Raw genomic sequence first — 18,021 nt, 5'->3', positions numbered from 1 at the left:
ACCAATGTCACACTAGTGCTTTGAGACTGAACTTCCATATTTACATACGCGACCTTAATCTGATGTAGGGTCTGACTTTTCCATCATTGGTTTAAAAGAACCTGGATGCACTAAGCGGGCTTTTCTTATCTTCATTATTCAAATGAAGTCATAAAGAATCAGGACTACTGTATCTCACTGAGGCTAATCACGCACTAATGATGCCCTACGACGAAAAATACTTCAGTCGACATCATTATTCATCAGGAGACTCACAGGTGCAGAACTGTGGCGTCAGCCTTATGGAGCAAGATTGTAATTGTCATAGCTCTACTATGTGCTAAGGTGAGCAGTGTTTTAATTGCGTTGTGTAATTATACAAATGTATTCCTCTGGAATGTATACAGGCAAATGTGTATACACTTAAAATAGTGAAGGCAGTATTGATTTATGTTATTTAATTACAGAAACCTAGATTTTTGGAAACATGGTTGTCATCACACTTGGTCCGTTCACTCATTCCTATTGCTTCCCACTATCTAATGACAAATTACATCAAACTATAAAAGAAACTGCTGTTATAGCTGACGAGGTGCAAACATATTGAGGTAGTTTCTCTTTTTTTTCAATTTGCAGGGTCTTGCTACTTGCATTAGTAGACAAGGGTTTTCATGTCTCCTAGCAACATTAAACTTTATCTGTGTTTTCTATAAGTAATTAAATATAAAGGCTGTGCATTACCATGTTCCACTTGAAATCCATTTAGTGTTTTAAATAACAACAAAGCAATGGGATTTGTATAGTATTTTCCCCGTGAATTTCTGCCTGATCCTGACACGATGTTCTATGCAAGAGCCCCAGATAAACATCCTTTTATCCCTCTGCCTCCCTCCCATGTCGCGTCTACACACAGTTTCAGTACACCGAGCTACCAGTCAACACTCATGATTAATGATCTCTGCATGTGGTTTGTGAGTGTGTGTATGTGTGAGTGAGTCCATGTTTATCTGGTGGTGGAGAAGCACATAAAAATAGAAGCAACATAAAAGGGGGGAAAAAGTCTTTGGAGCCTCTTTGTCCTTGGTTTACCTCAATACAAATGTCAACAACAGTTAACGCGCAATATCGAACAATGAATTTCACAGTTTATTTAAGAGCTAAACAATGTGCATCATGCACATGGTCTAATAAGGAACAAATGTAACGTTAACACACTAATACACAGAGTCAGACAGACATCTTTTCACCTGGATTGTCCTGTGCCTAAACCTCAGCTGCCCACAAAGGGAGAGGTGTGGAGAAGGATAATGAGATTTAGACAGAAAGAGAAGAAATGTGAGAGAAACCATGTCCGCCTCCTCTTCCAAATAAAGACTGTCTATCTGTCTGCAACCTCCTGGCCCCCTTTTTCATATCTTTTTTTAAACTTGTTTACATTTGTTTTCCTATTTATATACTCTATATTTTGTCGTATCATTTTTTACTACTGTTCAATCTGCTAATTACTGCTGTTGGCGCATCAATATAACTCAATTTGAAATAAGTGAAATATCACAAAATAGGGATTCATAATTTAAAAGTAATGTTTAGAGCCTGTATCTTTAATATTTATTATACTCTTTATTTGAATGGGAAAAAATATTTTCAATGTGTTGTTTTGCTATCAGAAAGAAATCTCATAAATGTCCACCCTACAACACAAGAACTGCGTTTTCTAAGTTTCTGACTATGAGCTGGCTTTCCTGTTTGATCTGATTTTGGTGGTCAAACACCCAGGTTGTAGAGGGTAAATGACAAAATTGGGGGGAAAAAATGAACATGCGTTTTAAAATTCCTCTTCCTTAGGGTGGACATGGCCTCTGATAAAATATAAACAGGTGGATGGACGATTTCTTTCAACAGTGGATTTTAGTGCAAGAGGGCAAAAGTTTGTTCTGCAGTTTTTTGCAGTTCAAATCACTCATTTTGATGAAATAACACACAACGTTAATGTGCTGACACTGCAGATGGATGACACTGAGATGTCAAAGGAATTGAGATGTACTGCATGGTGTCACATTCACCATCTGCCCTTGTGTGACAGAGCATCTGGGCCTGAGTGGGACGCTTTCTGAACTTGTTACTGATGTCATTACTCCTGCAAGTGTTACAGAATCTCACTCCCTGTTTCCACTGTTTCTCAAAATGTTATTTTTCCTAATATCCTAAAAGGGAAACACAAATTGACTCTGTTTTGTGAGGGTAATACCAAAATATCTGGGACTGACATCTGCAGTAACTTAAAAACTTGTATTGTTGAACTGCAGAAGTTGCCAATGAGTGACTCTAATGTCACATTTTGAATTGCAACTTTCAAAACTTTTAACAAAACCATTCTTAGGAGTTTTTTTTTTTAATTAGGTGCAAGTTTGCAACCAATACAGTGGCTGAGTAAAAGCTACAGTATGAGCAGATTTATCCTGTTTTAGGGCGGCTGTGGCTTAGCGGTAGAGCGGTTCGTTCCTTAATAGGAAGACTGGTGGTTCGATCCCCAGCTCACTCCAGCCAGCATGTCAAAAGGACCTTGGGCAAGTTACTGAACCCAAAATGGCTCCTGTAGGCTGTGCCATAGGTGTGTGTGAGAATGAGCATTAGTTATCCTTTCTGCTGCAACTGGCACCTTGCATGGCAGCCTCTTGCCACCAGTGTTTCAATGTTGAATGTTAAAGTCAGAAGACAGAAAGCACTATATAAATGTAGTCCAATTACCATTTATTTGAACTCTTCAGTTTTGTCTAAGAATAAAAATCAGATCATTGTAGTTGGCAGTACAAATCTGGCCTAGAATTTGGGTCGCTGAAGCCTGGCATCCAGTAAGGAGATTCTTTTGAAAGCTGCTGACGTCCTCACACCTTCAAGTGCCCCGCTGTGACTCTTTGGCTTGGTAAGATTAGACATGGCTGTAAATAAGTGACAACGGAGCCAGAAACAAGTGAAAACGGTCCTCTAGGAAAGCACACCTTCGCAGGGGACGCTTCGTACCTCTGGATGACTTCTGCTGAATTCTGCTCCCTCTCTCTCCTTTTTCTCTGCACAAATCCCCGGAAAGCCCTGCCAGGACGTGGCACAGTATTAAAGGGATGAGAGAAGGCGAATGCTGGCGTAGTGAGGGGTAGGACAGTGCAGGGAGGCTGATGCCAGGGCTTTTAGCTGCAGGGTTTATTTGACTGTGAAGGGGAGGCTGTTGTAGGTAGGCAGCAGCTAGCTTTGACATTAAAGACCAAAAAGTGAAATCAAATCACCAAAGCAAATCTTATTTTCTATTCATCCCTGCAACAAATGTGCCACCCTACATGTATTATAATCCATCTTCCAACAGAGACTCTAAACTTATGACCCTCAGTCCACTTGAGATGCAATTCTTTTTTAAAAATAGTTTATTTTGGGGGAATTTTATTATTCTCGATACTTTCCCAGAATCAGACATGGATATGTGCAGGTCTGTGGAGCTCCACAAAAAAAAAAGTGCAAATTCTCCAATGTGGTGGGTTTCATGCATATATTTGTATGTTAAAGTTGTAATCCCCTAGCTAGATGCCGAGAGCAAAAGTTGTTGAGGAAGCCTGCCATTCATTCAAATCAGCCATTGTGAAACTTACCAGTGAGAGTGTTCCCATTCGGCTCAAGCTGGACTTTTATGTGTTAAAGAACAAACGTGGTGTGAAATGCATCACTGTCAATGTGTGATTGTGTCTTCAACAGGCTTAATTGGCGTTAACCAGGAAAGGTGCGACCCAACAATTCTGTGAAGCTGATAAACATTTGTCCATAGAGATAGAGCCTCTCCAACATGCTGGAAATAATTGTTTATGTGTTTGTGGGTGCTTTGACTCTGGGTAAGTAGTGGAAGCTTGAAAAATTCCCCCAAGAACAAAAGGTCTTTTTAAGGATGGCATTATGCCGTGTTTTTCTTACAGTCAACAACTCCCATACAAAGACCAAAACTGACAATGACAACTAATCCGTCCCTCAATACTTTTTTAAACATTACTAAATAAATAGTGTACACCAGGATGGCGTCTGTGGGCTTTACTCAAAATAAAATACACTACCCATGTTCAATGTAATAGAGGCACATGTTACCCAAGCAATGCTGTGGCTAATTGATGTGTGTACATTGTTTTTAGCCATCCGAACTCCGACTCGCTGACTGGGATTGGTTGGCCCACCATTTTGGTTGAGACTGAAATCAATCAAGAACCATTCGATGCATTGCCATTGAAATTGGTACACACAATCACAGTCCTCAAAGGCCTAATGTCTTTAATGCTCCTTTAAATGTGTCCTTTAGTGCCATCAACCCATCAAAATTTCAATTTGTCCAATATTTTGGGGTGTGACCAACTACCATCAGAACTAATGACAATCTAAGCTAATGAACCAGGTAAACATTAAACCTATTGAAGATCAGACATTTAACATTGACATTATGTGTATTGACATTAGCCTTTTACTCAGTGTCGTGGTTTTGGGATTTAGTTTAGTTATTTCCTGATTTATTTTGAAATACTCATCTTGTGTCCTCTTGTGTCAGTAACTTTACTTCCCGCCTTTGTGTGTTTCCCACCAGTTTTGATTGTCTGCCCTGATTAATTTGGCCTGTTTCGAGTTATCCTCTCCTCAAGTCTATGTGTTCCTTTGTCTCAGTGCCAGTTAATCTCCCTCAGTTTGTCAGGTGTTCCAGCCCTTTCCTCAATGTTTCCTAGTTTGTTTTATTGGATACTGGATTTCCTGTGCTGCCCCCTTTGGGTTTGTTTGCCTTTTGGACTGTTATCCTGTTTTAGACCTTGCCTGATTTATTCATCCGCAAGTTGTTTTGTGTTTACTTTTTACGGTGGCCGACAAGGGCAAACGCGCTGCAAACAGGCAAAAGCACAGCAAAACGCTGCAAACTCGTGACTGATGTAAAACCAAAAACACACAAACACATAAAAACAAATGCAACAGAAAATCGCAGCAACAGAAAAATGCTGCAATCACAGAAACGAAGCAGAAGCAAAAACTTACAAACCCACAAAACAAATGCCAAAGAAAAATGCTGCAAATACCAAAAACACGCGAGAGAGAAACGCTGCAAATTTGCTCCACAAAACTCCAGGCCACTAGGGGGACCCGACCTGAGGAATGGACCAGTCCTGTGGGACCAGACCCGAAAGACATGAAGAAGAAGAAGAAGAAGAAGAAGAAGAAGAAGAAGAAAAAGAAGAAGAAAGTTGACTAAGTTTTGGAGAGGAGAGTAAAAAGGTACGTTTTCCTTTATGTCTTTTTTAAACGCTTGGCTGTAATCTTTTATAATATTATAATATTATAATTATATTATTATAATATTGTAGAAGAATATTATAATGAAGAATTATGATAATGAAGAATTATTATAATATTCTTCTACAATATTATAATAATATTATAATATTATAAAAGATTACGGCCAAGTGTTTAAAAAAGACATAAAGGAAAACGTACCTTTTTACTCTCCTCTCCAAAACTTAGACAACTTTCTTCTTTTTCTTTTTCTTCATGTCTTTCGGTTCTGGTCCCACAGGACTGGTCCATCCCTCAGGTCGGGTCCCCCTAGTGGCCTGGCGCACTTCCGTTTTGTGGAGCAAATTTGCAGCATTTCTCTCTTGGAGTTGTTTTGTGTGTTTGTGTGTTTTTGGTTTTACATCATTCCCGTGTTTGCAGCGTTTTGCCGTTTGCGGCGCTTTTGCCCGTTTGCGGTGCGTTTGCCCTTGTTGGCCACCGTAACTTTTTGCCATTAAATTGTCTGAACTTCACCAGCTCTGCATTCAAGTCTGCAGTTGGGTTGACAACTGTGACACTCAAAGCACTACATAGATGTACTATACAAGGTCAATAATTACTCTTTGTAATAAGAATTTTTAATCCTTGAAGTTTGTATATTTTTACAAAACGTAGTATCCACCCACTGGTTTGTCGAGTATCATTCTCAAGCCTTGAGTTTGGCATTATGGCCATTGCCATGCTGTTTTTTGGCAGCCAGCAGCTGTGATGTGCTGCGCTTATTGGCTGCACTTGGTTTTCACTCATCGATAGCAGGAAACAATAGTGGCTTGCCTGGTCACACACATTCTTGTATTACAGATAAGCAGTAAACTAAAATATGTTTTTTGAAAAGATTTTAGGAGAGAAATAGGCAACGCAGTAACATAATCTTGATTTATATTTGATCAGCACTGCCTAGTCTAGACTGTTTGATCTGAGTTCCATGTGTTGTACTAGACGGACTCAATGAGAATGACTTGTCAATCACAAGGTAGGTACGCCCTAAAGCATATCGTCTATTTTAATCTAAATGGGATGCTGTTAGAAGAAGACTTGAAACTACTGACTGTGACCACAACCTCATTAGGAAACTGTTGGGTTAATAAATCAAGAGAGAAGTAGGGACATTTTCCCCTAAGACTCAATACTATCAGACTTATTTTTGGAACCCATAGAGCTGCCCCTGCTGGCCTTTAGAAAGAATGCAGCTTTAAGACACTTCCACATTGGCTTCACTTCAGAGACTCTGTCCACTAATTATGTACTGTCAGTGCTTTACACAGACAACACTGTCTGTGGGTTCAATTCATCATTGGTTTTGGTCTTTCCATGGGACTCGGTAACATTATATACATAAAAAAAATATACATCACCAGTTTTATCTTATATTTATTGTAAGAATTTGAATAAACCCTCTCAACATTCACTTTAAGCTAGCAGCCAGAGGTTAGCTTTGTCAACATACAAAGAACTTGAAAACATTTAAGAGCAGCTTGGGGTTAGTTTGGTTTAGTTAGGCAAGGCAAGGTTGGAGCAGAGGTTGCGCAGAATGAAATGTTAAGGCTTGGTTTGGTTTGGGTATAATAAACTACTCTGCTAAGATGTATCTGATTGCTTAACCTTCTTTCCAGCAAGCCTATATGCTTAGGAATCCTTTGACAGAAGTTTGCGATTTGCACACAACAAATTTCCTACTGGGTATTTGTCTACCAAGGTTTTATGTGACTTATCGAATAGACAACTGAAAACGGACTCCTTTTTAAATTATGACCGTTAAAATAGTTTTACCAGAAGGCATTAAGGATTACATATTTGCACTATAGATAGCTCTCAGTTCAAACACGTCCAAATCAGCCAGCACAGATTCAGTGATAATTGGCGACAACTGTGGAGCAGGATTAGAGTGCTAACATGACTGCCACAAAAATCTTAAACGGCCAAACTCCATCTATTGCTGTGTCCTAAGTGGGGGCGGGTGTGTGTGCCAAACTGACAGAACTGCTGGGTGGATGCGAGCTGACAGAGTTTAGGTCAGCCAACACACAGACAGACATTTCCCTGACTTGAGCTTGGCAGACTTACTCAGCTGCAGTGGATTACACTGGACTTTATCCCTGCTGTTGCATGAAAATCCTGTAACTCAATTTTTACCCCTTTGGCTTTTTAACTTTAATTAAAGGACCTTTTTGTGCTGACTACAGTTCTACCTGACACTTTGGATGTGGTTAGTAAGGCCAGAATAACCCAAACAACAAAGGGTCTTCACTTAATACAGAGAATGAGTCAAACCCACCTATCCACACACACACACACACACACACACACACACACACACACACACACACACACTTCACCAGCCAAGAGATGGAGGTTAAATGATAGACATCAAAGTTAAGGAACAGCAGTTAAGAACCAGAGATAAGCAAGCTACATAAAAAGGAAGCGGGCAAGGAAGTATACTCACGATATCCTGTTTGAGTGTCCCATGATAAGTATGCATGAAGAGAGGAGAGGAAAAAAAATACAGTTTAGGCACCAGTGAGCAGTGAGTCCAAAATCAAGAGAGAGAGAGAGAGAGAGAGAGAACTGGGAAAGGCATAATGAGACAGAGACAAAAAGAGTGTGTCATAGTTGACCTCCATGAATAAAAAGTCAAGATGCAGCACCAACATAACTGTTGATAGTCTTTGCTTATTAATGGGCCAAATGAACCACCACTTTCCTATACTGACTGAGTCTGACTTTATGCTCTGAACATGATGCAAGAGATACATTTATAAAGAGATTAAAAAAAAGAAATTGATATTGAGGCAGAAACAGATTTTTGGAAGCTGCTGAAGTATCTACAGTTTGATGTGAAGTGGTTGAGACAGTTTAGATATCTTTAACAGCTGCAGGTGATCTTAAGACAGAATCTCAGGTCGCTATCATACTCACACAGATGCTCACTAGCACTTTTATACAGACACACACACAGACTTATTTTTTCATTCACACACACCTGCCTTTTTGTTTTTGCTTTAAAGAAACACTGTTGATTTTACATGTTTTAGTCTATGAACTATGTATGAACAATCCTGACTTTTCATTTAGCTTACTTTAATTACTTTACTTGATGACCAAATACATGCAAAACTGACATTACCTCAGCTTAAGTTTATTTTTAGTGCTACTGTAATTAGCAAATGTGAGCATGATAAACTAAGATGTTGAAAATGGTAACCTTTATACCTGCTAAACAGCCACATGTTAGCATTGTCATTGTGACCATACTGATGCAAGCATTTAGCTCAAACTACCACTGTGCTTAACTACATCCTCACACGGCTGCTAGTATGGCTGGAGGCTGTAGACTGTATAGGTTAATTTATATGGTTGGCATGATTGAATCATTGGTGTCTTTAAGTAAGCTATAAAAAATGAACTTGCAAATGATTAAAACTTGCCTCTGTCAGCAACTTAATTAACGTAATTTAATGACACAGTCTTGTAGGAAAATTTAATTTAGAAGATAAACAATCAATTTAAAGGATAAAGAATTGACAAAATATTCACTATGATGGATTGTCTTCCTTGAGCAAGCTTTAGGGGTTGTCGAGCTGATTTTTATAGTTCACTGAAATGAAAATCAATAGCAACCTTGAAGGAAGGAAATCAATCTAAAAACCTATAGCATGCTTTTTTAGATAATGGCCTAAAACATGCAAAAACACCATTGTCCATTAACCACCATTGTCAAGACACCAGCCTGACCTTAAACATAAATGTGAATGTGTGTGCATGTACTGTATGTGTGTTTGTGTACACATAAGATTTATATGTGTGCTTAAAGGTTGGACACTCACGCCTGCATGGTTGTTGTGGCAGTTTGAAAGCTGAACATGTTTTCCTTGGGGAACCAGTTAGTGTCCTCTGAAATTAAAGAGAAAAATGATGATTCCAGGGTTATGTAAAAAAAAAAACAAACAGAAAAACCTATGTGCCATATTGGCAAATGCGATAAATATATTAGAAATATGAAAGCACAAAACCACTTCACAGTCCACCACTCCACAAATGGAGAGAGGGAGACACACAGAAGGAGACAGCAGAGGAGAGAGACGGGAAGACGAAGAGTCAGAAATACAGACCACCACGTCACATCCAACACCAAACCCTCAAATGCCCACCAGACCTGAGAGGAAATAGATTTGAAAAAGTTTTTTGATGCTATCAAATGTAATACTAGCTCAAACCTAGGTCTCAGTTGTGTGTGTGACTGATTTCGTTAGACTGATCTTTCACAATAAAATAACGTTTAACATAAATTTCTTGATTATTTCTTACTAAATGGCCACTAAAGGGTTAAGTGTGATGTGTTACTTGTTTTTCAATGAAGTGATCCTTAAAGTCCCACAAAGCCTAGAATAGTCCTTTTTCATAGCAGCCATTTTGACATAAAATAGTAGGGTAAACATAGGTGTAACCACTGATACTGATTAAAGCTCTGTTCTGTTTAGTGTAGCAGAGCCTTTCCAGTGCGCCAACATGCTCAATAGCAGCACTGTATGACCTGAATGAAGGAGCCTTAATTAGTATACACTTGTGTTTACCTTACTATTTCATGTCAAATTGGCTGCTGTGAAAAGGGTCTATTATTCCTATTTCTATATAATATAACTGAAATGTCAAACAATAAACTAATAGGGAGGAAATTGAAATTGATTCCTAATTTCTAACAGAAACAATTCATTCAGGCAGTGGCAAAAAACAACAAGAACACCTCCTAATGTGATGCAATCAAATACAATAACCCCTCAAGAAACACTACTATACCTTTGTGAAGCTTATAATATTACATTTCTATGTAAGTGGGCTGTTTCTACTCTGTGCTAACTTTTTAACTGAAGTATGACGTGTTTCCAATACTGTTAAGTCTCTCTTTTTCTCTGTTTCACCATTTCTTTTCATCAGTGGAGTTTTCCTATGTTTTGCGGTTTGTTAACAGCCTTTTCAAAATGGTTGTTCATGACACATTATATACATTTGCACTACAGACTCAAAAATGAACAACATTGTTTCAACAAAAATGAAACATTAATAGCTTAACAGGGGAAGTATATTATTAGGCATTCTTATTATTTCAATCACATTCTGTAAATATTAAAATGATTGCTCAGGCAATTGCTCAGAGGCACTACTATTAACAAGTATGATCTACATATTCATTGACCTCATTTTCATCGTTTTTATTTTCATGCAAGTGATTGAAATTAGTCAAATGCTATTTCATCTCTGGTCTAATACCAAACCCTCCAAACCCAGCCTCAGGGTCTTATGAACAAACTTTCATCCCGCCCTCATTGGGAATTCAGCGCCTCTCCCTTCCTCTGTGTCCTCCGCCCTCTCACCTCTCTCCAGCCCAGTCATCCGGTCCACACTCCACATCCGCTCTAGGCGTCGGTGCTGCTTGCCTGCCTCTCGGGATGTGCTCTCCAGGTCCAGGGAGCCCTGGCTCCTCGAGGGGGTGCCGCTGCATGAGTCACAGGCCAGCCCGCTGCACTCCGCATCCCCTTTTCCACCCTCACCCCAGCTGCGGATGTTGTGGGCGCTGACGGAGGTCTGCAGTGGGGGTTGAGACAGGTGATGGTGGTGGCTGTGGTGTGATGCATGGTGGGAGTGGGATCCAGTGACGGCTAAAGACTGCTGCTGGTTGCTACTGCTGCTTCCACTTGCCCCACCGCTTCCTCCACTGCTGGAGGGCGCACTGGTGCCTGAGACGCCGTGGTGGTTCCCATGGTGATGGTTACCGTGGTGATGGTTGCCATGATGGTGGCTGGTGCCACGGCCACTGCTGGCATGGTGGTACTGGGTTGGAGACGATGAGGTGGAGGAAGGGGAAGTGGAGGGCTGGATCAAGCCACCTCTGGATCCCACCCCGCGACTCCCCGACTTCTCCTTCAGGACGTCCAGTTCTAGGCTCTCCTTGCTGCCCCGGCCGCTGCTCATCAGCATACCGCGCTGGGTGGTGATGGTGTACACGCGGGCAGGCTGCAGGGTGCACTCTACACACTTCTGCTGGTCTTCCTCAGCTGAGAAGCTGCGCTCGAGGGACAGCCGTGCTGGCTTGGTAGAGATGGTGATGGAAGGGAGAGGTGGCTGGACTAAACCCAGTGGGGCTTTCACCACACCAGACTCCCGGTTGTCCTCACAGCCCTTGGTGGTGTTGGAGCAGGAATGCAGGTGGTTGTTGTTGTTGTTGGGGGCAATGGTGTCACCTGGCGACTCCGGGTCGGGACCCACCAATGTTTCACACAGAAGATGAGCTAGTATGATGACGAAAAAAGACAAATGTGAGTGTTAAGAACGAGGTGCTAAAGAGCAAGGAGAAGATAGAAAGAGGAAAAAGAGGACAGGTTGAGGATGATACAGAGGATAATATCATCTTGCTTCGGTTATCAGCTGTTGCAATGATACACTAATGATCGCAGCATGGAATTTCAGCAGTGGAAGAGGTGAAGCAGGTGAAGGAAGGATTAAAGACTACAAATGACTACGCAGAGCAGGACAGAGGGATGGACAAATGACAGGGTGGCAGAAACGCTGACCTGATCCGTTTCGGTTTTCAGGGTGCGTGTGGGACAGGTACTCTCCAAATGCTCGTGCTGCTCTGTGGGGCACACACACACACACACACACACACACACACACACACACACACACATATGACACACATAAAGACATTAATTCACGGGTGGAAAGGAGGGGCGAGCGAGGAAGGAGAGGAAATGGCAGGGTAGAGAAGAGAGAAGGGCAAGGGAATTGTAAATCATAAAACTAATTGCCTTCTTTGTAGGCTTGTGCCACCCACAGATTAAGATGCAGCTGTTTTATCTCCACACTTCAGGCAGCCTCAGACTGAAAGAGAGACAGACTATGAGACAGCCGGAGGAGATGGAGTGAAGGATTGTTTGACTTAATTTCTCAGTATGACTTCAGTTTGCGTTGGCGGATGTAATTGCAGCTGGCAGACCATAAGTGTGTTTGTTTTCTTGTTTCATACACACTCGGAATGTATGTGTGGATGTATAGACTGTATCTTTGTGTCAAGAAAAATATTTAACCTTGACAGCAACTGAAGAAGATTGCTCGGAGATGTGCTGAAAATAGATGATGTGAGTTCCATAACCACAGTACTGCATCTGGTGCTTAACTCCTTTTTCCCCCCTCTTGGTTCTCTTTACTCACACATAGAAATAAACAGAAAAATACACTACAGACATCCATTCAGCCACATATAACTGAAACTCAATATCATGGAGGGCTTCAGCTTTTAGTAAAATAGCCCCAGGTCTCACAGTTGAATGACAGTGACCTCCTAATGTTCCTCTAGTCGGTGTGTGACAGGAGTGGATAATGAGCAAGTAGAGACAGGGCAAAAGAGACAGACAACTCTGAAGATGTGCCTTCAATGAAAAACTGGGTACCAACTTAGAACAAATGTTCTGCAGCAATAACTATTAGGAATTAAGGTAATTAAGAATGAAAGGTGGGGAAAGGAGAAAATGTGTGTAATTCTAAAATTAAATTGTCTAATTACAATTACAAACTCCCTTTAGTGTACTGGATAGGCCTATAATTTGGAGGCACTGGTACTAGTGATTATTTAAATTTTGTGAGATTAAATTTTTTTCACTCCACTACTTTTCTGAGGAAATATTATTTTTAAAATAATATTTTATGTAATTTAACAGCAGACTCCTGCAGTAGTTAAGACTAACCACCAGCATATGAAGAAGTAAGAGCTAGTGCCTCCAAGACCACTTACTGCAATACAAAACACAATGCATTTATAATATAACACACTTCAGCATCATTCAGAATGAATGAAGATGTTGTTGTGTCTTTGAGAGTATTTGCGTCTTCTATACTTTTTAAATTAAATATTGTTAATTATGCTTATTTCAAGGCTAATTTCTTGCATGATAACACTCACTGCATGCAAACTGACTTTTAACATTGAGGTTTCAATTAGTTAATCACCAAGGATCTATTGGTACAAGCAGTCTAATGGATCAAATGAGAGTCAGCGTACTTGTTTTTTTCTTTTTGAATATCTGATTTAAAAGCATTGTGCATAATTTATTGCATTTATATTGATGTGATCCTGAAAAATAACCTGATGAGTTCACAAAATTGCTTTCCTAATGTAGCAAATGTCGAAGGTGACTGCTAGCACGCACACACGCACATAGAAGGATCCCCTGTATACAGGAGATTCTGTGGGTGTACGCCTCCTTTCTGTTAGCTCTGTCAATTATTAAAGGCTGTCTAACACAGCAGGCGCACACACACACGCTCACCCACATGCACTCACACACAGTGCAGTGAAAACAGACTTTTTTCCCCTCTGATGCACCATATTTGCTTCTCTCTTGCACTGAGTTTGTTATTTCAGCTCAGCCATGTATTCTTGCTTCCTCATCTAACCCCCTAACCCCCATCCCCCTCCCCTGTCTCCCTCCTTCTCCTCTCCAAAGCAGGATTCCTCTGGAGACAACTTATGTGAACAAAGCGGCTTTACATGTTTAAAAGAAACACCCTGAGAGAGAAGTGAGAAAATGCCCTTATGTTTACAAGTTGATCTACATTAAATACACAAATGTGAATTAGTCCTTTCCAATGCAAACGAAAGTCAAGGCCATGTCAAGAGATTACATTTTACCTACAGTGCCTTCTCACCACATCAGTTATAATTGTGGATGTTTGACTAGAGGAGGTAAGAAGCTGTGACTTTATTATTCAAGTTACTTTATATCCATCAAAATCTGACACATTACCTGACTAGAAAGTATAAAAAATCTCTGCTACTGCCTATTGTAGGGAAACTGAGGTCCTCCAGCAAGTCATGCTGAATATATACATCAGTAATTAAAGAGCACACCTCATTTTGCCAGTATGAAGGCTGTAGTGGAGACTGTGTTCCACACTAGTTTTGAGGCTAGTGTGGTCCCTCATTAGAAAGAAACGCATAAATCACAATTACAATGACACAATCATGTAAGATACTGGGTGTGATATTTTTGCTCTAGGCTCATATGCAGGATATATCCACCAGTACCCTTGGCCTTGTTGTCACCCATTTTTGTATATAACGTATTGTATATAATGTTGCCTTTAGTGTGCCTCAAGCACAATACACACAGCAGACTATACACAACTACTACACATAAGAGCTTCATGTTGCATTTTGCCCACAGTCCCAGAAACCAACAAATACTCTTATGCTGGCCCAAGTTTTGCTGTGGACCAGTTTGTTTGTGGTAATTTGATTAAACACATGTATTAAAGGATGTGCATCATGTAAGCACAATATAAGGTGAAATAAAGGTTGTGATTTGACTTTACAAGACCAGGCCTCAATAGGATATAATCCAGGTGTTCCCTTAAAGTTATAATCCTTGAGATTTGTGTGTGTGCATGCACTTGGATATGTGTATTGGTGTCTACAATATATTCAAGGGCAAAAAGGACAGAAACAAGAGACGAAATGTCTGTATGTTGTGATGTAACAAGCAACCAGTTCCATTAAGGACAGTGGTGACAAATGTACTCTATGCTCTAATCAGCAGGTGTCCCTGTGAAGCTCTGAGACATTTTAATTTTAACCCTCCTGTTTTATTATTCAACAGGCCAGGGCACTCTGATTAGAATCAGCAAACAATGGTGCAAGAGACTCGCATCATCCATTATACATGAGAGGAAACTGAGTTGGAAACGGCTAGAGAAAAACGCCTCTCAATCCATCCGTTAAACAAATCCTCTCTATGTGTTCTCTCTTTACTGTTTCGGTACGCTGTCCATGTATGATATGTGAGCACGGATCACCAGGGAAGCAGGTGCCTGAGATGGCAGGAGATAGATACTTTAAGCACAGGTGAAAAATTAAGGAGGAGAAGAAGAGGAAGAGCTTGACAGGCAGAAATGAAATTCATCCTGCATGCTCTCAAACATGTGACAGGATTTTGGGGAAAACGAGTTGGGGAGGGAAGTTTCTGAGGAGGAGAGACGGGATTAGAGCAAAGAGGAAGAGGAGTGTACAGAGGAAAAATGGGGGCATATTAAAAATGAAAGGTGGAGTAAACTTGAGGAAACGAAGGCGGACAGAGAGAGCACAGTCAGGACCATGAGGAAGAAGGAGATAAAACTGACAACAGACTGTTTCCTCCTCAAGACAAATTTGTCTTTACTTACTTTCTATCATTTAACCTCTTAAGGGGCTTCTACAGGTCCATTTAGTAGGATATGTATGCTGTGAAACACATGTCAAACAGGAATGACGCAGAGATGGCACAGGTTCAAGTTCAGTGTCCTGGACTCAGATCACATCAGATTAGATATTCTGACAGTGATGTAGAGCTTGAGGACACTGGCTGTGTGAGAGTGAAATCTTTAACATTTAAGGTCCAGTGTGTAACATTTAGGAGGATCTGTTTGTGGAAATGGAATATAATATTCATAGGTATGTTTTCATTAGTGTTTAATCACCTGAAAATAAGAATTGTTGTGTTTTTGTTTCTTTTGAACCAGCCGTTTTTACCCGCAGACACTGTGGGCCGCCATATTGAACCGCCATGTTTTTACAGTAAACCAGAATGGACAAACCTAAGACTGGCTTTAAAAAGAGCTTCTCGTTTTTGTGCCGATTAACGATGACTGTACTTTCTTCTTTGTGCTTCAAAAGGGAGGGTATGAGTGAGTTGCAATATTCTACACCAGTAGATGCCACTTATTCATAATCACACTGGACCTTTAAAGGTAAAGTAGAATTATGTTTCTGAGATGTCTGCAAACCACACTGTTTTTTTAATGAGGTTCACATTTCATTCTTGACCTTGGAAAAAAAACACAAGAGATATTCTCATCACAAGGTCCATTTTGAGCTTTATATTACATCACATGGTCTTGCTCAGCAGATGTAGTTTGCCAAGCTGTGATGGAATTGTAGATGTTCATATTTCTGTTTTTCTTAGCGCTCTAAAGACTTCTCACTGGTTAAAAAGCTGAAATTTAAACTTCATGGACCTTGTAAAAATGTAGTTTCCAAGATTAAGAATGTAGCAGCCGTTCTGTAGCTTCTGATCATATCACATGAACATGAACTTCATCAGGAAATGGAGTTTCAAAATTTCATTGAACACCTACAGGACTTAAAATGATGAAGGACTAAAAATCCATAAAGTCAAGAATGACCAAGAATGAACTTTGAGCCAATGTGGATGAGAAGTCCTTAAAGTTTAACATAATCAATTATGGAGTGCTGTGATCAAAAGCTCCATAAATTGTACAGAATGGACTTTGTGGTGAGATTTCGTTTCTCAGCAGACCTTTTTAGATTTCTTATCAGTCTTTCAGGAAGCTACTGGTTTCCATGTATTTCACTACAGTATGAACATGAACTTGAGACCTGACCTGTTTTATAAACCGTTCCATGGTGACACATTTAAGGGGGAGTTGGCAACCAAAGAGTGAATTTTTACTCCAATATTTATGACAGGGTGTTGGCCACTATTTCTGGTATGGATTTCGTGTAACTTTTTATAGTCTGTGAAATGTCTACATTGTGCTGGTTTTTAATGTGAGAAATGACAACATTCATATTATCTATTTCACGTCATTGTGTTTTTTTGTTTACTTTGCATGAAGGTTAGATCTCCTGACAACATCGCTGGTGAATGCAATGCTTTTCAGCTGCCAGCTCAAATGTCACATTGTCCTTTAACACAACAACAACAGGAGTTTTGGAAACAGTTCCTGCTGTCAACTACCCAACAGGTCTCCAAATTAAATGACAAAATACCTTGTTTATAAGCGCCCTTCACACTGACTATGAATATAGAAACATTTTCTCCTCTGACATCCCCTTTTAAAATGTGTCTGTGCCTTCCAAAATCATTACAAATCCCCTTTGGAAAAATAGATTAGTTTTATGATGTGACAATGTACCATTAAGGCTTGGTTAGGTTTAGGCGCCAAAACTACTTGGTTAGGGTTAGGGAAAGATCATAGTTTGGGTTGAATAAATACTTGTTTCAGGTTACAGAAACATCTTTGTTCAGTTCAAATCACTTTTTCAATGTTAGGGGATCTTTATTGTCATGGTTACAGTAATAAACACATGGTTATGGTCAGTCAGCAATCGTGGTTGTAGTTAAAAAGAAACCAACTCTGACTGTCAGTGTAATGAGAAATGATCGGCCATGTATCTTGTTATAGTATGACACTGATGTTATATGAAATTTTGTTGACCCATCCTGACCTCCTCCATATTCAGACTTTGACATTCAAAAGATACCATTACCTGGCGTCCGTCTTTTTCTCCCAACGGACAAGTCAGAATTACTTCGGCTGCTAGAGAGCTTTGTCACTTTAACATAAACATATGCTGTTTTGGGGGGATTTGCTGAAACGACGGATGCTGTCATCTTTCTTGGGAGGACAGTCCCCCAACTACAATGTCATACAACTCAGGTTCTATACAGGGTAAAGTTTTGGACAGAACTCAACTAAGAGGAGCTCTATTTCTGTAAACCACTGTGAGTACAACGTGAAACCTGAAGCTCCTGCTTATTGTAAGGTCATCTGTTCTTTTCTGAGTGAATATGAGCATATTTCACCTTTGTCTGGCACTATAGTTCAGCAGATACTCGAGTGTACTTAACGTTTCACATGCTGAATGAG

The 18,021-nt window shown here is 40.1% G+C and overlaps 1 protein-coding gene across 1 annotated transcript in view; it reads right to left on the bottom strand.

Annotated features, from left to right (window-relative positions):
* Positions 1-18,021, bottom strand: part of nsmfa (NMDA receptor synaptonuclear signaling and neuronal migration factor a) — a 41,169-nt gene that overhangs the window by 17,184 nt on the left and 5,964 nt on the right. Inside the window, 4 exon segments of the mRNA XM_051412962.1 lie at positions 3,001-3,069; positions 9,141-9,213; positions 10,692-11,606; positions 11,889-11,950. Coding sequence (XP_051268922.1) covers positions 3,001-3,069; positions 9,141-9,213; positions 10,692-11,606; positions 11,889-11,950 — 1,119 coding nt within the window.

Source organism: Dicentrarchus labrax, unplaced genomic scaffold, assembly GCF_905237075.1.
Source record: "Dicentrarchus labrax unplaced genomic scaffold, dlabrax2021, whole genome shotgun sequence".
Taxonomy (NCBI): Eukaryota; Metazoa; Chordata; class Actinopteri; family Moronidae; genus Dicentrarchus; species Dicentrarchus labrax.
This window is presented reverse-complemented; position numbering and strand designations above follow the sequence as displayed.